The following is a 20,731-nucleotide window of genomic DNA, read 5'->3' on the forward strand; positions in this document are numbered from 1 at the left end:
TCTGAAACCACACAAATGATTTGTGTTTGACGTAAAAAAAGCATTACAAAACAATACTAGGTAGGTAGTAACTGGCCTTTACAACTAAAATTATGCAAGTTTTATGAGTAAAATAATTGTAACACAGTCATGAAATTAGTGTGAAACTGTTTAAACTTTAAATATTAGGTAAATATGGAAAGGATAGCTTTCTTACCAAACAATGCCATGTCTACTATTTAAATTTGTGACTATAGAGGTTAAATAAAATTAACATACAAAAGTGTAAGTATATTCTGTACGCTGTACAATACCATTTTCAATCTAAAAAGATACTCAATCTATCGTTGATACTTCTCCAAGTAAATATTTAGGTGAGGGCGATATCGATTGACAGGGTCCCTTGTCCCCAGACAATATACTCGTAAGTATATCGTCGGGAAGAAATCCATTAGCTACCTACCGACGCGACGGCGCATTCCAATCGATGCACATAGTTATAGGGAGTTACGTCCGAAAACGCAGCAGTGCTAAGCCATGAATCTTTATTTAAATTCATGGAAAAGTTCTGGAATTCTTCTTTTAAATTTTTAACGGTTTAGTAATCATTGTAGCATTAATTACAGAATTTTAACAGTACTATTTCAAGTAACTGTAGTAGATATATTTTATGAGATAGAAAGCGAACTAGCAGAGCAATGACTGAATTTAATTATTATAATGGCACTGTTAGTGGTGTGAAGTAAAATCTTCGCAAGGTGTTAAAAGTAAACGATTGTTCAACGCATTGTATTGAAAGTTACAAAAGAAACACATAAGTTGTTGAACAAACTACTTCGTTAGGCGATGACAATGGCCAAGCTTAGTAGACTGTCGGAGAAATGACAAAAGCCCAGAGATAGATAGTTCCTAAATACCTATAATGTTTCGTACCACTTCCTGATGGAAATCTTACAAGGAAAAATAGTTAAACGTAGTCTCTTGTACAATTTTGTATTAATTAGTAGGTACCTAGCTCTTCTGAAAACGAAAATAGAGCACTACCATCCGAGGTGTGCAATTGCCAAAGCTGTCTTCATTTTGCTATGGCATCAAGATAAAAATATCCCAAAAATACTCGAAGGGCGAACTGACGAACTCAATACTGATACTTGATACCACAGACTTATCTTCCAATGTCTACACTCGATACATAAGATACATTATTGTCCTTCACGACCTAGCTATCTTGTTCAAGTAGACCTCCAAAAATATGAAGCTCGTGCCGTGATACAATCGCATTACACGCATTCCACCATCATGGCATTCAATTAGAGGCTGTCAAGTGGTCATGTCCTGGCATAGAGCATCCAATGATTCATTACGGGCGCATGTCGAGTTACCACGTCTTGTACTCTTTGACAGCTTGACAGAAATGAATTTTATTCGCGATTAATGTTCGCACTGATATGCAAGAGCCTTAGAATTCGAATGAGATTTTGGTGTGTTCAATTAAGATAACGCCTGGTTATATCCCTTTATTACTAAATCGTGAATCATTGTCGTCTATGGTATTAAATTCATCGTAGGTACCTATAACCTACCGCTTTAAGTATTATGGATATTTACATATATTTGTGATAAAATATAAAACCACTTGCACTAATTAATTAATAGTCATAATAACCTTCCATACTCTAACAATACCATACCTTAAAAAAAGTGTTAGTAGGTACTAGGTAGGTACTTTATATTCATGTTATCATTAGGGAAACTGTTGCATATCTACATTATGAATTACTTTTATCTCAAGATATTGCGCAAATTAACGCGGAGTTTAATTATTAAAATAAAAACGTCATTGCAACAGCTAATGTCAGTTTTCGGAACTACATATTTAAATTTAACTATTTATTTTAGCAGATAGGTGAGAATGTCGTTAATCCACATACAGCAAGACATCCATTGTCTTATGATCATTAACTGAATGCGTTTATGAGTGTGATGAAACGCTGTGACCTCGTCAGCCTCATTTTATACAATCAAATGCCAGAACAGCTCACCACAGTTTATCACATTTCGTATTCAACAAAAACGCAACGATTCTCTAAATTCTGTTGAACTTGTAGCATACTTTTGTTCTTTATGTCTTACGTTATTAAATTGACATACCTAGGTACTATAGGACAATTATGGGTACCTACTTATAGATATTTTATCTAATTATAGATACGAGCACAATAATTAAATTTTTGCAATTATTTTAAAACTAGCGACCCGCCCCGGCTTCGCACGGGTGCAATGGCGGCCGGCCGGTACCGCCGCAAACGCTACATCCCGCAATTTTTAAATCTGTAATATCTTCGAAAATATTCACTTAAATCATACGGTGTAAAGGGCCATATAGATCTATATTAAATGAACAATGTATTCAAGGTATTTAATTCGTTAAGGATTAATGCTGTATTGGTTAAAATCGCTTCGAAAATTAACCATTATTTGTCGTAAAAAGTAAATGACAAAAAAAGTTAAAAAGTTATTGGATAACCCCATAAGAGATAGAAATATACCATTGCGGACTTTTCTGTAGACCTTTTCAATGTGTACAATAGGTACCTACTTAGTACATTATTTTGATAAAACTTGTAGGATTCAGCCTGTGTTTGCAATGTAAGCGGAAAAAATGTAATTATTTACGACATCACATTAGAAACCTCAAAAATAACAGTACTTCTCCACTATTTAATGGATGTTATATTATACATATAAACCTTCCTCTTGAATCACTCTATCTAAAAAAACCGCATCAAAATCCGTTGCGTAGTTTCAAAGATTTAAGCGTACAAAGGGACATAGGGACAGAGAAAGCGACTTTGTTTTATACTATGTAGTGATAGTGATGATGATGCAGTATTTTTAGTGATTCATGTGAATACTAAATACTGCATTTTTTACCGGTATAGATACCTAATAAGTTTTAATGGCCATAGATGCTTTAATCAGCATATTATAATAAAATATATAATATAATATGTACCTATGTATAAAACATAGGTTTCCGTACGTGGGTACTGGGTACGTCATAGTTTTACTTGTACTGTGCTTGTACCGTGTACGTCGCGTTGGAGGATATACGTACTATATACCTACCTATTCTATGCTTGTACTGTGAACACTAGTGCAATAATTAGATCAATAATGTATTGCAGTCATGTTTTCGTTATCTCTATAATTATTGTTTAATGAAGGTGATGTATAATTCCGATAAGAGATAATGAACACAGCTTTAAAAAAAACGCCCATTAATTGTGTTAATTTTTTTTAGTTTTTGCTTTAAATCATACAATAGATAATTATAGTGTTTTATGGGAAATTTTGGCTTAAAGGTGGCATAAATTTCTATATACCTATACGTGTAACATATTGTTATAAACATTGTTATTTATTCTGTTCTATAATTTTGTATTTTACCTACCTACACAAAAATTAAATCATTTAGTGACTCATATTGAATACCAATGCAATGTTGTTACCGTGTTTTATTACACCTACGATTTTATAAAATAATAATTAGGTATTTGGAAGGTCAAAATAAAAACAATATAATATTTACCATTCGGGCGAAAATCTGTATGTGCTTTGATCCGCATTTTCTTTTCTCAATGTATCCTTTATGATTGTTCGAATAAAGACGCACTACACTTCATCACAAAACACTTCCACTAATTGAGATAAAAACTTCAGACATTTTGCGTCTTTCCTTAATTTAATGGGTCAAAAGGATACACGTTACTAAGAAAATTAATTTAACAACCACTTATCACATTGTTTTTGCACTCAACAAACACAAGTAAAGAAACTGAAACGAGAAAAATATAAAATTAAGTTTTAATAACAACAAAACGTCTCAGTGCTCGCTCATTGTATCGCTTGAGTTTTGACAGCTGCTGAGTGCTGCTGCGCCGTTCGCGCTATCCCTAAATTCCCTATTCAAATAAATGCTAGCAGTTAGCACGCTTGAATGGGTGCGATATGAGTGGCCGCGAGCGGGATATGTACACTAAAGTGAAGTTAATCGCAGTCCACACTGTTGGGGAACGACGGGAATGGACGTAAATAGATCAGGATTAATGAACGTATAGCGCGACTGACAATTCCCGAAACTTGAATAAGCCATTGCAATAAAGATAAAAATTACAAGGTTAAACCATATTTAAAAATTAATAAACAAATGTTGAATAAACATGCACTTTCTATAATTGAACGATTACGTGAAACATCTTTTTGCTATATAAATTATTTAACACACGCCTATCAGATGCAAAAAATATATTCACTCAAGCGATGCAATGCAATATTTTAGAAAAAAAGAATTTGTTTTAAAATGAGAAAAATAGTGAAACTGACGTTGTTAATCGGATCTTGACTTCACCACCGCCGTGTAAACGTCAAACGCGCAGGCGCAGTGCGCGTAACTGACGTACGCATGCGTACTAACTTCACTCCAGTGGTATTGTAATATTATTTCGTGTTCCTTTCGGCGAACTTAATTTTGTGAGGTTTCAAGAAAGACACCTAATTAAGCAAAGCGCTTGTATTGCAAAAATGAACCTTATTACACTCGATGGAAAACTCGCAATATAATAAATATGATAGCAATGGGTAAGTTTATGATGAAAATATAATACTGGTACTGTATTAAAAATTTTCTTTCCTTCTTAAACTAAAAAATGTCAAAACATAAATTAATGTAAGTAATATTTATTCCATAAGTACTATAAATTATAATTTATAATATAGTTTACACAGCATTTTGTAAATACTGCACTCGGGCAGGTAATTTTTGCACTTCACTTAGGTAACGGTAAAATTTAGCAAGTCGGACATACGCGGTGAAGTGAACGACCTCGCAAATCAAGATACAATTAAGTGTAATATTATTTTCTTGTGTAATTTATTACATATTACAGTTTCTTTATTATAGGAATAAAAAAGGAATAATATATTTTTGAGTGTTGGTTGTCTCATGTCTGTTATGGATCTTTATTCTTTACATACTTATCATTTTATCAAAATTATTATTACATACATAGGTATTTAAACCAATAATAATTTATATTAGATATGTACATATTATTTTTATCATTTTATTAAAGTATTCTCGTTAGTCAGACACATTCCAGTCATTATAAATCTCATAAAGACGCATTTAAACTTTCATTCATTTTTTGAATATTTTTTTTATTTCTAATACAAGGTATTCCAGGACTATAAAAAATTCAACACGCTCAGGGACCCAGGTCATTTGGTAAGTATTATTTTTGTTTTTATTGCTTTGTTTGAAAAAAATAATCATTTTGTATATTAAAAAATAAATGAAAAGCCTTCTTTGAAGGACAGAAAAGACTTATTCAGCTTTATTTTAACGCCATCTATAGGTAGTATAGGACAAAAATTATAACAATCGCGATTCATTGATTGTGTGCCGTGCAGGCACTTGACAGTTGACATTGTAAAATAATACAACGGTAGTTTTACTAGATGTCGTTGCTTTAAAAATGTCTTTGACAAAGAAAGTTGTGTCTCGATTACGATCACATCATTATTGTCAGGATCTAGCAAAACATATACATAATATTATATTGTACATAGTTGTTCTGTTCAATGTGATAATGTATAAAACTGCTAAAATCTAATTCACAACAAAGTAATTTTCAACGCTAGGTACCTATTATAACTATCTACTTAGTAGGTACCTACCTGAAAATATTACATTATGCCCTAAGTAGAGAAAGTAAGAAGAATTGCTATCGAGGTTTATGCATGTATAAAGCTATTGTTTTTAAAAATTTACATTCCCATTGTATACAAAATATTATTCGAATACGTACTTTTCTGTTCTCGTTTCCTTTCCTGTATGGTTGCATATTCAGTGAGTTGCACACATTTTTCACTATTATCGTTTATCACGAAACCAACAATTTTTGCAAACACGCACAACACCAAGGCAATCATCTCCGGTTTGTCCTAGATCTACGTAATCCTTATCTAACACCAGTTATCTTACGCACTTGAGGTTTTTTCCTTCTCTTTTTAATATTTGTATTAGTCACTTGCTTTATTTTTTGTTTATTAAAACACACTACCGGTATACAAACTCACCTTGTACAAAAAACAAGATGCCACATAGGTGTTCCTTTAAAAATATCGTTCATATGTTTTTATAACAAAGAGTTTATCAATGGGTTATCACTGAGAGTTGTGTTGTATACAAGTCGATGTCATTTTACATTATGGTAAAATAGATGCATCTTTTATTATGTCACACAACGCTCCGGGAGCCTTGACGTGATTTCTTAATAAGGCTAAAAATATACACGCGCCAATACTAAGTGCAACGAGTTATCTAACATTCGCAGTTATGCGATCAATACAGTTGGAAGGATTAATTTTAATTAACCGCTGTATTATATGGGCCCTTTTAATATACGTGCAACGGTACCAGGATTAGAACAATCCAATTGTAATCAAAGGAAAGTACTTAGGTACGTCCTACACCTCGTGACTATAATATTAGAGTCTATAAGGGCATCGTCCGTGATCCGTGATAGACCGTCTAAAATGAAGAGTTATCAATAAGTACCTAGTGGATACTAGATAGGTAAAGACTTTTTAATTTTTTAAATTTTGTTGATACATAAGTATTCAAATTAAGAAGCAAATACATTCTTTAAGTTAGAGTTTATAAAGACTTAAGTTAATATTTGCAATACGATGATAAATTATTGTGTGCTAATAAATATCTGTTCGCATGCAAATAAAACTTGTTATATTATTTGCTTGCATGTAACGTAAAATAAATATCATAAACAGCTTAATAGTTAATCACTCGGTTGGTTGGCTAGATGGATATACAGGGTGTCCCATTGTTAGTATACTAAGCTCAAAGGAGGTTATAGTTTTGCATACGCTGAGTTCGTAAAAAATATTTATAAAATTCCAGACGCATCTTTTTTTCAAATAGATGAATTTTTAAAACTCTATGTGTACACCCATAATAAGCAACCCGCCCAAATTTGCCACCAGCACGTGGGCTATCGTTTAAGATTATGTTTTCATAGACAAAATGCTCACATTAGCAAAGCGGTATATGCCGGCTGTGCGAAGCTAGAGAAGAAAACATGGATTTTCAGGAAAAATTTAGCAAAAAATTTTTGCCGTAATTTTGTTGTTTAAGTATTTTTTTACGCGATCAGTGTATGGAAAACTACAAGTCCCTTCGCGCTTAGTATACCAATAGAGGGACACCCTGTATATGTAACTAGCCGTCCGCCCCGGCTTCGCCCGTGGTACATAATATTTACGTTTTCTCTACATAAGAACCATCCTCGTACTTCAAGGAATATAATAAAAAAAGAATTATCGAAATCGGTTCAGCCGTTCTCGAGTTATGCGCTTACCAACACATTTTGCGATTCATTTTTATATATAAGAAGACTAGCGGTCCGCCCCGGCTTCGCCCGTGGTACATATTTGCAGGCAAAACCTCTTAGCAACCTCTTAGAAACATTGTTTGCGTCACTCATAAAAAATTTAAATGACTACCGAAATGGTTGGTTCCAGTTGGTTCTTATTTTGACGCGTGTCTAAAATAATGAACATTATAATGGGTTTTTCTTATAACTAATGTGCAGTTCATGAAAAAAATATAATAATAATTGAACTATGTATTGGGATTTACCAGCAGCGATTTCGAACGAATAGCGTACCTACATATTTACGTTTTCTCTCCATAAACTTCAAGGAATATTATAAAAAGAATATTAACTAAATCGGTTCAGCCATTCTCAAGTTATGCGCTTACCAACATATTTTGCGATTCATTTGTATATTAGGTATAGAAGAATATTACTTAGTAGTATTCAAATAAAAAAAATGTATCTTTAGTTAGAAGTCCATAAATAAGAAAGTAGTTACGAGTTAATAAAACAGACTGCACTTTATTTATTTGATTACCTACCTATAATTTTAATTTTATCAAGTGAATAGGATTTTGATTGAGAGGAAATTTATATAAATTTTATCGCTATGCGTTAGTAGACTTTTAGAAAGAGAAAAGTAGTAAGTAGGTATGTAGATACATACTTAAATATTTTTGCATATTGGCTGCTCAATTAGTTTCGGGCACAGTTTCGGGACGTTATAGTTTTAGTATGACAAGTTATTTCAAGATTCATTTCATAACAAATACGTATAGACATAAATTAAAATGTTCAAACAGTGAAAATTAACACTTAAATAATTTCATTCACGGATCGAATTTGGTCTCGACTCTCGGAAAGAGAAAACGTTCGTGACATCCGCAGTTGCGGCGTTCCTGACATTTTAATTAAATGCTTCATTACTTTAATATAGATATATCTTTTATATGGAACTAATTCTAAAGATGTTTCATCTGAATCTGTTTATTTGTATTAAATTTTGTATTGAATTCTGTTTATTTGTATGGAGTAGCTATGTGGATTAGAAACTCACATACATTCACATACCAGTATATTGCATTTACGCATTCCGTCTGAATCTATTTTTATCCAACTGATTCGAAGTGTTTGTCGTGCGTCTTAAAATTTTTATAAATTTTTCATATCGGGCGTGATGTTTAAAATTAGTTAAATGAATTGAAATTAAATTAATTAAAATTTTCATGTTATTCTGTAAGTACTAAGTTGCAGATTATTTATTTCATAAAAATCTAACATCGATTCCAACAATTTCTCTTTTCAATCACTCGTTTTTAGATTATCGTAATTTTCAATAAAATCTCGTAGGTCGAAAAGATTTTATAGTGAACTAACTTCCGCCCACGACTTTGTAAGTGCATCCCCGTTTTTCCCCGTTCCCGCAAGAATTTCGGGAAATCCTTTCTTAGCGGATGCCTACGTCCTAACATCTACCTGCATGCCAAATTTCAGCCCGATACGTCCAGTGGTTTGGGCTGTGCGTTAATGATAGATCACTATATCAGTCACCTTTGAGTTTTATATATATAGATTTACTTCAATTTAATTTTTATTCGCGTATGGTAGCAAATCGCTACAATGTAAGCAGATATGACTATATATGTATCATAATATAAATATACCTACACTGCCCACATTTTTAGAAATCAGGTCATGAACACAAAACAAAAGGCTTTAATACTTACCCAGCATCCTATTTACTTCTTTTTCAGTCATCGTCGTCATCCACGGCTTTCATGGCGTTTAATCTGAAACCAAATAAACGTTTCATAATTTATAATCACGTTCACATCCTGAGTTTCTATATTATAAAGTTTTATAGTACGATCGAACTTTATGTGCCAAGCGAAGCCGTAACATCCCTTACCTTATAATCGCTCTACGCCAATGTACTATGCGAGCACAACAGTTAACTATCACAGACACTGAATAGAATTTCATATAACTGTTTATCGATACACTTATCCTACCGAACTATATAAACATATTTTCACTTAAAAATAGTTAATAGTATTGTATAAATGGAATAATGATCAAAAGGTTTTCCGTAACTTTGTAGAGCCATCTCTACAAGGGATGGAAGGCGAGCTACGGAAATGCGCGAGAACCTCCGAACACTGGCGAATGCAAATAACGCACAGGGCCGTATTTAGCGCTGTTTTGACCTCTTTAGAGATATTTCGAAGAGAATAGCTAATCCCTAATCAGGGATTATTTAAAAACATTGTGATTGTTTTAAAGTGAAACTTTTATTACATCGTCTCAAACTTTTTGGTCTGTGTAGCGCATGTCGCGTGACGGTCGAACCGTACGATAATAATTATCGTACAAAGCCGATAATTTTGTGCCTTAGTTTCACTTTTACCGTGGTTTCATTTATGAAATAAAATGTGGTTTTAACCACACAACATTTTTATTACCAGTTATGTGTTTTTTCTTTTTTAACTATGAGTCATTTTATTATTAAAGTGAAACTTTTATTACATCGTCTCAAACTTTTTGGTCTGTGTAGCGCATGTCGCGTGACGGTCGGCTGCCGAGTAGGTATAAACTATAAAGCAGTGTTCGGAAACGTTCGAACAGTTTCACTTTTACCGAGGTTTCATAAAAGCACACAACATTTTTTTGGTTATTTTTCAGTTAATGGCATTTACTTATTTCTGAAAATATCATCATTTGAATAAATTACAGAAATTTTTTTAATAAATAAAAATAGCCGCAGTACATGGTTTTTATAAGTAAATGATTGAAGCACTAGATCGAATCTTTGATTTCAGCTTTCAATTTATTTATTTTGTAAATAATTCATATTCGTGTTGAACTTAATTTTAACTTATGTACGTAAAAATGATGTAGGCATATCTCTATTTAGGTTTTGTGCACTCACATAATATGTGATAACTTTCATTTTTATTTTATTATTTTCTATGTCCCTACAGCTCTAGTACGCCCCTGCTCTACCCTGCAGTGAGGTCGACGGCGCCATGTTTTTCACGCATGCGCCTTAATTTCATTTCATGGGGCAATCACTAAATACGAAACCTATACGAGTAGTGGTAGTATAGCTATAATTCTTTAATGTTGCCATGTATTATAATCCTACCTTTCATTGATTCTTTAAATTTTGTACTTTTATTCTCGAGTATATTTTTTAGATGGAAAAAGAAATAGAAAGTATTTTTTTTTATTTAGGTGTGTGCACACTTAAGAGTTTCTATATTATGTCCTAGTCTGAGCACATTGACAGTAGGGCGCGGGATCGATGCGATGACGTCACGCCATTGACTACAGAACGGAAGAGTCTACTTCCTCTCTCGATGCGGAAACGTAGAAAAACGTCTAAATATAGATAAGCGTTTTCATTTTCTTTCATGGTTATTGTAAATTGTACTTAGACTAAGCCTTCATAAACCATGACCATATTTATCATGATGCTGTTTGTAACTTTGTACGATGGATATTTTACCAGGTTCGAAGCTATAATTTCGATAATTTTTTGAAATTGGAATACTCTTTGAAAAAAATAATTTTGTTCTAATTGTATTATCAGTATAATTTATTAATATTTAATACATATATATGTGTTAATATTTAACCGATATAATATTTTGATATTTTTTACACACTTGCTTTTATGACGCGGTTTCGCCTGCAGTCAAATAAGAATTTCTCAGGGGAAGGAGTTGTTTCACTGCAGTTATGTCACTCTCTAGCCTCCACCCTATAGGCACAGAGTACTTAACAGTTATAGCCAACGCATCTATAGATACAAAAATTGTATCAAAAAATCGTTATATACTTTGACCATATTATATAAATTATAAACAAATATAAAAAATTCACTTTCGCATTTAAAGTAAAGTACTTAGGAAATTGGAATTTGGATAAAAATCATAAAAATGTTACATATTATAATTTATTATGAAATATATTTTTATAAGAGCTCAACAAAAAGTAAAAAAAAAAAAATATTTTTATCATTATACTTAATAAAAATGAAGTAACTATATCCGTCAATCGTACTGTAGAATTTTCCAAATCGGTATAATTATGTCTAACTACTTACATATTAGAGATCGTCAAGGCCAGCTAGTACCCTCATAAGGAGACTAATTACAATGTTTATTATTCTATGTAAATGCTACCCCACGTCATGTACCGAGACTTAATTGTAGCCAGACAATTGCGATGAAAAATATTGGCAATACATTATGATTATTGTTTCAAAATAATACAATGCAAGTATATTAATATTTCACCGCTTTGTTAGCTCAGTGGTGTCATAATTTCAATTTAAACTTGCAATTATGGCTTTATGATGTTTCAATTGTTTTCCGTTAATTTTATATAAATATCGTTTTATTTATTTAATAAACAAGCCAAGTGCATTTGCATTAAAATTAAGTAGAGGCGCAATGTGAAAAATGTGATTAATTAATATGGTTCATTAATTCTAGGTTTCAATGAAATGTGATGTTGAAATTTTAAAATTATAATAAAAACCCTTAAAAAACGTATAAAACCCATGTGTTTTTATTATTTCGATACCTATACGTAGTATATTATTATTAGTCTGTGCCTATACTAATGATGCTTGTGATTAGTAATGAATGAAATGACTATTGAACGTATACGAAAGTGTATAAAAATATCCTGACCTTTATTTTTGAATAGTGTTATAGAAAACCCCGCCAAATCCGTTACAATCCAGTTCACAAATACACACACAAAAAATTGATTCAAAATCGTCTCTTACAACGAATATTTCAGCTCGACTGAACTAAGAACTCACTGCAAGAAACACTAACTTTTTCAACTAAAAACTAGGAATTTACGTTACAATTGCCTTCTAAATGAAAGAACTGTAGCGCCGGTTGCTAAAATACATTAATTAAAACCCGGTTTTTAGATATCAGTAATTATAAAGAGTAATTCGTTCGCTAACGTATCAAGGCCTGAGTTAAATTCAATTTAATTTTATAGCAAACGTCGTTTGATCTTTTGATTTGGCACTGAATTTTTCTCGGTACACTAATGCTTATCAGCATAAGCCGGTATGGAGATTTATTACAAAATCGCGTAACATCTTAAGATCAAAGATGAGATAATTACACACGTAATAGACGCGTAATAGTACTGACGCGTGTGGGCCACCGAACAAGATTCTCAACTGTCTTATTTTAGACCTGGCACAGAGCGGCCGTGAAAATACTGCAAAGGTGTAGTATGTAGGCTGCTATTCAAACCCGATGAGCAATTTACAATGTCGTTCGTTGACTGTATGACTTATTATTAATTACCACAACTTGCAAGTAATTGATTTTCATGGTATGTATATTATTCTCGTTGTCAAAGAGAGAGTGGGCTTGCGACAGAGAATTTTACAATTCACAGCACGTCTGTCGTTATTAAGTGGAATAATTCAAGTGCGTATAGAAATGTGGAGCACGAACGTTGCAGTGTCTCTAGGGCGTTTGCATCGAAACCAATTTTCTACCTCTTGCTTCACGATTCACGATTCAAAATTAATAAATAAATTGATTTTGATCCCACGTGAATTCATTATCCATTAGTATTATTTATTACTTAATATTTAGATATTTGATTTTAGAAATAAAAATACATAAAAATCTTATCATTAGTCGCAATAATAAAACGATTACAAGATTATTATAGACCATGAAACATGGGAGCATGTTCAATGTTTATCACGATGTTTTATATACCTAACACCTTTTTGTTTTAAAGTAGAATGTACTCCGGTAAGAATTAGGTCATGATAGCATCGACACAGTTATTACACCTACACAGATTGGTGAATGGTTGCATATCCTTTAAATCTAAAACTTTGTTTGTATGTAATAGCGTAATAGCAGCCGGAGATGCGTTGCTATGTATCCTGTCCTCATTAAATGGATCTAGTCTTACATAAAAATATTAGTTCAATCCGAACCAGGAGCCCATAAATTCCTGAGATTCATTTAAATAAACAAAACTTTTTCAATTCTTTCGCAACTACGAGCTTATAGAGCTGCATCATTCTTCCTTACTTTGCTGTATATCGGTTCAATCAAGTGCAGGAAACTGTTTGTTTATTATGTAAGAGTAATGGATGACTTGCAAAGAAATTGATACCAATAAGCGTTAACTCTCTTGAAATTGATAACATGTAAAGTGTTAACTCATCTCGTTCTAGAGCCTATTTTTTCATACCCACACTATACTGTAACGTTACGAATATATTCTAGCTGACCTGACATACGTTTTACAGTCAAGACACTTTTTTCATTTACGGGTACAAAAATCCAAATCCAGAAGTAGTTAAACATTATGAGTAAAGTTCTGATAAGGCGTTATAAACAATTATATTTTCGGAAAGTTGATAATTATCTGTAACTGATAACAAAATTATAGTGAGGAAAATTAAAAATAATATAAAAATTTATCCTTGACTGATTCATATTATTTCAAATATTGTTTGTAATATATGGAAATGCATATTTGGCAAATATACATTTCCATATATTATTCGTATAATTACTCATATAATTTTATATGCGTTACTCATATAATTTTATATGTGCCTTGTTACAATTGCAAGGTCTCAAGTAACAGGTCTACCTATTATAACACGTATATATTATTTTAATTAATAAAACAAGTGACGTAAGTAACAAGTGAGCTCTACCGATGCATCAAGCTACTATGTGATATCACTCACGTAGAATCGCCTGAAGCATTGTGACGACTTCACAAATGAAAGATAATAGTGATTGTAATCATTTACAGGTGATTACGTTAAAACTTGCTGACCGACTTTCTTATCGCATTAAACTATATATGCTGCCCCGAAACTAATTATTCTTATAGGTATTAGTATCTATACTTAGAGAAATACAATGCTATATCATGTGTCTGGAATGAAATCAGAAAACAAATTAAATAGACAATATTAATAATTTCTATATTTATTAGACTTTGTTAGTCAATAATGTGAATTTAGTTTGCAAATAATGACACTTATTAGCAATAACTGCTGCCCACACAAGCCACCATTCATTGCTTATTCGACCGTCAATTGGCGCGAACCGCTAAATTGGCTCAAATAACCTTTAACCGAGCGATACCCTTAGCGTTATCCATTGAATCTAATGTTGCATTTCTACAGCCAAGTTCACATATCTCTATTTAGTTAGTCTCATTGTTTCCGATATGCAAACACCAATATTATCTTATCGTTTTGACATTAGTGGAAATATCTCGTTACGGAACACACGCCTGGACTAACCTGATGTGATGTGAATCTTGCTTTATTTATGTGTACAAACATGCAGTTTAATTATCTGGTGTGAATTGGATTGCACGTGTAAGGTATCGTTATAATGGGGGACAGCACGGATATACATGAATTAGATAAATTAAGGTGTGTGAAGCTAAAATATTTTTTTACAATTATCTAATTGTACTAACTAGTTACAAGGAATTAATGTATAAATTCCCAAACTAAATATTATATTTCAAGTGTCATTGATACCATATTGTTTACAACCTCTTAATATCTGTCTGCGGTAATCTTAACTAATATTATCTCATTTGTAGCGATTAAAAATTGGAGATTATCTATCGTCATTACTGCTAGAGAATATTAAGTTGGTTTCGTTTATTCCAGCCCTTCTACTCGAAATATCAACAGAGAGAGCAGCAATGCACCTGCAGACAAATCTTCAGAGAAATGGAGGCCAATTCTCGAGCCAGCGTTGGTTGGTGCCATGATAGCAATCAACCTGGGCCAGACTTCTTTACAAAACTTCTACTTACGAACTGCCTGTACTGTCGACTTACAAAAACCTGTGGATATTTGCAGTAAGGGCGTGGGTGACGAATTTAGAGCAGCCGAGGTAATTATCGTTCTAAATATAGCTATGGTTTTTGAAGACTTTATTTTTATCTTCAAATAAACTAAAATAGATACTAATACTACTTGCTAGAGAAATATGCGTTGTTGCTGGATACTTAATATAAAAATAGAAATTTACGGCTTTTGATTAATACAAAAAATAACGTATGCCGGTTTCAGGTGGCGAGCCAGGTGGTTGTATCAAGTGTAAATGTTAGTCGAAGTTTCATAGGATCTCTAATTTCAACGGTGGTGCTTCTTTTCGTTGGTCCATGGAGCGACTGCAGCGGTCGACGAAAACCTTTACTCATCATGCCATTAGTTGGAATGTCGATCATGTCGACCGCTGTCTTGCTAATGTTGACATTCCCTGGAGCTTCCACAGTACAAGTTCTGTATGCTGTTCAAATACCCATGTCACTTGGTGGAAATTTCGGACTCTTGTTAGCTGCGTCCTTCAGTCATATAGGTGATGTGAGTATAATGTTAAATAGAGTTAAAAGTTCATTTCAATGACATGAAGATTCATAAGAGAGAGACATTTCAATTTATTAAAATTCTTAAATATTTATAGACGTCTTATATGACTTTCCGTGTTTACTTGGCGTTCGTTTATATTGATGTGAAGCTCGTGTAATCGGTGTTTAATTTATAATTAGGAACATAGTAGCTAGTTAATTGCCAATTAGTGCCTAAGTAAATACGGAATATCATATTATGTATTCTGGTGAAGTATCTGGAGAGAGCTTTAATTTTGAAAAAAATATATATTATTCGGTACCGTATTGTCTTATTTAATTTTTGTAAATAGTATGTTTTATAAAAATAACTCATTACACAGTATTTAAATGGTATATAAAAATTATATAATAAATTATATAAAATTATATAAGTATGTATATAAAAACAACAGGACAGTTCTTTGGCATATTAGCTATGATAATATATTATGATATTACATATGTAATTTGTAAAATTGTAAATCTGACATGATTAAAAAGAGCAACTATGGAGTTTCTTGCCGATTCTTCTCCGTAGATACTGCTTTCCGAATCGGTAGTAAATGTTAAAAATATGTACTTAATGACGTATCAAAAGTGCTTCTAGAAGAAGTCTAATTGAATAAATAAATGTTTGAGTTTGAGTTTGAGTTTAAATATTTTTGGTCACACAGTATTTAAAACTTTTCCCTTTACTGCAATCTGGAAAACGACACGGCTATCACGAACTCTCCCATCGTGATATCTGCTCATTTTCCTAACTACTTTTCATTTTTACCCCAAATTATGCGGAAATTAACTTTCCCGTCGAGGATTTGCTCGTTGTCGCGTAATACCGATAAGTACAATCCGTATTGGACAATAATTATAGGTAACAGACGTGTAGGTGGACAAAATTTCTTCCCATTTATTATCTTAATTTAACATTTAACCAAAATCAATGATGTTTGTACATATTTCAGTTATGTCATGCAACGGGCCGTGACGTCACAAGCACGATGGGCACCCACCGCGCTGCTATTCAAATAGCTCACGTACTTGGTTCAGTTAGCGGGCCCTTGCTGTATCGGCAATTGGGCTTCTATGGAGTCTTCCCTTTAGTACTGTTCTTACAGGTAATGTATCTGTATGGCTAAGATATTCATGCGGTAGATAAAATATAGTGTAACGGTGAACTGCAATAAAAATAATATTATACTTTTAACTACTTATTATTATGAATATCTATTGCTATTAAATATTCGTCAGTCATTACATTTTCCTCTTCACATAAACATAAAAAACAGCCTTGCAACATTTAAAATATTTATCAAATTCTTGTCTAGGTCTTGTGTATAAAGTCTAGACTTGGTCTAGCTAGACTTTAGCGTCTACGAGTTCAGATCTTTTCCACTAGATGGCAATTTTTTAAAATCCAATGACAATATTGTTACATATTATTTTAAATTGATTTTAAATCTTGATTTTATATTAATATTCTTTTAAAGTTTATGAAATGTAATATCAATCACCATTTAAAAAAAGTAATTTTTATTTATTTATTTTATGTACTTACTTAATTTTTTTTTCTTTGAATAATCAAAGTAAGAGCATATCAATATTAATAATGATTAAGAGTTGTCCTGACTAAACTATAACTCATTCCTGAAACGTGTTGGCCTCCGGGACGAGAACTCTCAACCTTGGCCTTAATTTCTATATGTATTAAATACTAGTTGTGCTCCGCGGTTTTACCCGCAGTGCTCCGCCCCTGTTGGTCTTAGCGTGATGATATATAGCCTATAGCCTTCGTCGATAAATGGGCTATCTACCATAAAATCGGACCAGTAGTTCCCAAGATAAGCGCGTTCAAACAAACAAACTCTTCAGCTTTATTAGTATAGATGATTAGTCTTAACTATATGCTACCCTCTTACAGGTATCTTCCCTAATCTACGTGATAGTATCAGTAAAGGACGTGAATGTTAACGTTGACAACAAAGTATCGGTACTAAACTGGCGACTACCATTTAATGCCATCCACTGTTTAGTAAGGAAAAGGGATGGCCATAAGAGAATGATCATATTGTTGATGCTGGTTGTGACACTTGGAGATAGAATGATGTTGTCAGGTAAGGCCCTTCGCTCATGGAGCTACTCAAAAAGAACTAGTCACAAACTCAAATTACTAACGAGTTGCCTGAGCGTCACAACTCACAGCCCATACGTGTTCTATGGAGATTCGCACACGACGCGACTAGTTACTAACTGGTGAGTAACGCGTTAGCAACAAATCACGCGCGACGCGTCGTGTCGGTCTCCACGCTACTGGTTTCCCGAGTTTCTTTGTTTTTTATGATAAAAATGAACGAGCAAACATTGACAAGTGACTGAAACCTTATAACTTGAGTAGCGTTGTATGCGAGATACAATTTGTAACTGGTTTGTAATCGTAATTACTGATTAGTTCAGTCATTTTTGAGTAGCTCCATGAGCGAAGGGCCTTAGATTACCTATTAATTAAATTTAATAACCACCTCCTTGGTACTTTTCCTCCAATAATTCCTTTCTTTGCACGCACACTCGCTCACACATACACTGGAGTTTGTTAAATATTTTATTTTCGTTTTTCGTTTTTTGTTATATTTCTTACACTGCAATGTATAGCTTTTAATTTTTAGAAACTAAAAATACTTCTGTAACATAGGAAGAGACTAGTTTCCCACAACACAGGGGATCCTAGTGTGGGGACTAGTGTATTCTAAAATGATTGTACACTGTGTTTTGAAACAAATAAACGATTTTTATTATTATTTATAATAATTCGCGAGGATGTGTTTGTAAATATTCAATCATATGGCTTCATTTATAGTTTGAATCGTTTAGCGTTTGAAGGGATACTATTGGTTATTTACAAAAATTTTCCTCGCTACACATCCTCGCACATTTTTGGTGGAAAAGCACCCTTACAAGTATTGGGCGATTGAAAATTCAATTCATAGCATAATTTTATCCTATTATGTATTAAACAATTAACACAGCAGATACATTCTTGTTGTGCTATAAAGTTATTACAATACTAGATTTCCGCCCGCGGCTTCGCCCGCGTTTGCAAAGGAAAACCCGCATAGTTCCCGTTCCCGTGGGATTTCCGGGATAAAAACTATCCTATGTGTTAATCCAAGTTACCCTCTATATGTGTGCTAAATTTCATTGTAATCGGTTCAGTAGTTTTTACGTGAAAAAGTTACAAACATCCATACATCCATACATCCTTACAAACTTTCGCCTTTATAATATAATATTAGATTACAATATTTTCTGTGTATGTTTTAGAATATGTATATTGGACATATTTATAACATGTGACCTTTTTTGTTACATGTAATGACTTCATATGATTTTTCGTATGTATTTGTATGTAATATCGTGTATGATAATAAATAAATATAATTGATTTCAACAGCGGAGGTGTTACTCTCGTACATGTACTACAGGTTCAAGTTCAACTGGGACGACATACTTTTTGGCTCGTTTCTGGCTTACAGAAATATTGTAAGCTTTTTCGGTAAGTTCAATATTTCTCTATAATTTAGAATAATAAATTATCCACATATTATTATTAATCCAAATTATAGATACTACTCTAATCACTACATAGTATAAAACAAAGTCGCTTTCCCTGTCCCTATGTCCCTATGTCCCTTTGTACGCTTAAATCTTTGAAACTACGCAACGGATTTTGATGCGGTTTTTTTTAATAGATAGAGTGATTCAAGAGGAAGGTTTATATTATGTATAATAAGATCCATTAAGTAGTGGAGAAGTACTGTTATTTTTGAGGTTTCTAATGTGTTGTCGTAAAAAATTACATTTATTCCGCTTACATTGCAAACGCAGGCTGAACCCTACGAGTTTTATCAAAATAATGTAGGTACTAAGTATTATACACATTGAAAAGGTCTACAGAAAAGTCCGCGATGGTATATGTCTATCTCTTATGGATAACCCACAATAACTTTTTTTTGTCATTTGCTTTTTACGACAAATAATGGCTAATTTTCGAAGCGATTTTAACCAATACAGCATTAATCCTTAACCAATTAAATACCATGGATACATTGTTCATTTAATATAGATCTATATGGCCCTTTACACCGTATGATTTAAGTGAATATTTTCGAAGATATTACAGATTTAAAAATTGCAGGACGTAGCGTTTGCGGCCGCCCGGCTATGTATTTTATACCCGTGCGATGCCGGAGGCCAGAGCGGGCCGCTATATTTTTATACCTATACAACGTTCACAATTTTTCTGTAGTGTATTTAGTATCAGCATTGCACCCGTGCGAAGCCGGGGCGGGTCGCTAGTAAGATATAAATTGAATTAATAATACAATGACAGAGAGAGGGCTCTCTATTGTGAAGTAAGGACATTTATTTAAATAAAACATTCATCAGAAACAACGCGCGAGCTTGTAACAAATTAAGTACATACCTACATATGAAATATTATGTAAATACATTATTATTTTAAACAATTCATTTAAAAGTTAAGATGGTCAATGTAGGCATCTTTTTAATTTTTTTAAGAAGAAATAAAATTAAAACTTCATACCTGACCACAAATCGAAATTTCATAATAAACGGGCTTTTAAGAATATTATGTTTAAGATAAAATTATTATGTTGCGGCATAAAATAATGACAGGATATTAAAGTAAGTCATACTTACCTGCCCAATTTATTCCGTTTCGCCTCCTTTATTTAACTTACTTGAACTTACGAAAGCAAGTATATTCTGGTTCTTCTATAAGAATCATTCGTGTTCATTATACATATTACAGTCTGGAATAATTTTGATTTTTGATCACTATC

The 20,731-nt window shown here is 32.7% G+C and overlaps 2 protein-coding genes across 12 annotated transcripts in view; one reads left to right on the forward strand and one right to left on the reverse strand.

Moving 5' to 3' along the window:
• Window positions 1-12,260, reverse strand: part of LOC149908476 (uncharacterized) — a 75,270-nt gene extending 63,010 nt beyond the window's left edge. For 5 of the 8 annotated variants that reach the window (XM_090101955.1, XM_090101953.1, XM_090101958.1 and 2 more), the window contains exon 1: window positions 5,850-5,988. In XM_090101955.1, the coding sequence (XP_089958081.1) occupies window positions 5,850-5,973 (124 nt within the window). In that variant the 5' untranslated portion in view covers window positions 5,974-5,988. Of the gene's footprint in view, window positions 1-3,571; window positions 3,818-4,365; window positions 4,465-5,849; window positions 5,993-9,163; window positions 9,227-12,136 lie in introns of those variants that run through there. The other 3 variants (XM_090101950.1, XM_090101951.1, XM_090101957.1) reach the window with 3 other exon arrangements.
• Window positions 4,479-20,731, forward strand: part of LOC149908480 (lysosomal proton-coupled steroid conjugate and bile acid symporter SLC46A3-like) — a 35,656-nt gene continuing 19,403 nt past the window's right edge. The window contains exons 1-7 of one of the 4 annotated variants that reach the window (XM_090101959.1): window positions 4,495-4,620; window positions 5,216-5,266; window positions 15,148-15,376; window positions 15,556-15,849; window positions 16,838-16,990; window positions 17,794-17,986; window positions 19,321-19,422. In XM_090101959.1, the coding sequence (XP_089958085.1) occupies window positions 4,583-4,620; window positions 5,216-5,266; window positions 15,148-15,376; window positions 15,556-15,849; window positions 16,838-16,990; window positions 17,794-17,986; window positions 19,321-19,422 (1,060 nt within the window). In that variant the 5' untranslated portion in view covers window positions 4,495-4,582. Of the gene's footprint in view, window positions 4,621-5,215; window positions 5,267-6,455; window positions 6,598-14,612; window positions 14,902-15,147; window positions 15,377-15,555; window positions 15,850-16,837; window positions 16,991-17,793; window positions 17,987-19,320; window positions 19,423-20,731 lie in introns of those variants that run through there. The other 3 variants (XM_090101961.1, XM_090101962.1, XM_090101960.1) reach the window with 3 other exon arrangements.

Source organism: Colias eurytheme, chromosome 5 (assembly GCF_061535395.1).
Source record: "Colias eurytheme isolate Ceu_HAF_F1 chromosome 5, ilColEury1 Martin Lab GWU primary, whole genome shotgun sequence".
Lineage (NCBI taxonomy): Eukaryota > Metazoa > Arthropoda > Insecta > Lepidoptera > Pieridae > Colias > Colias eurytheme.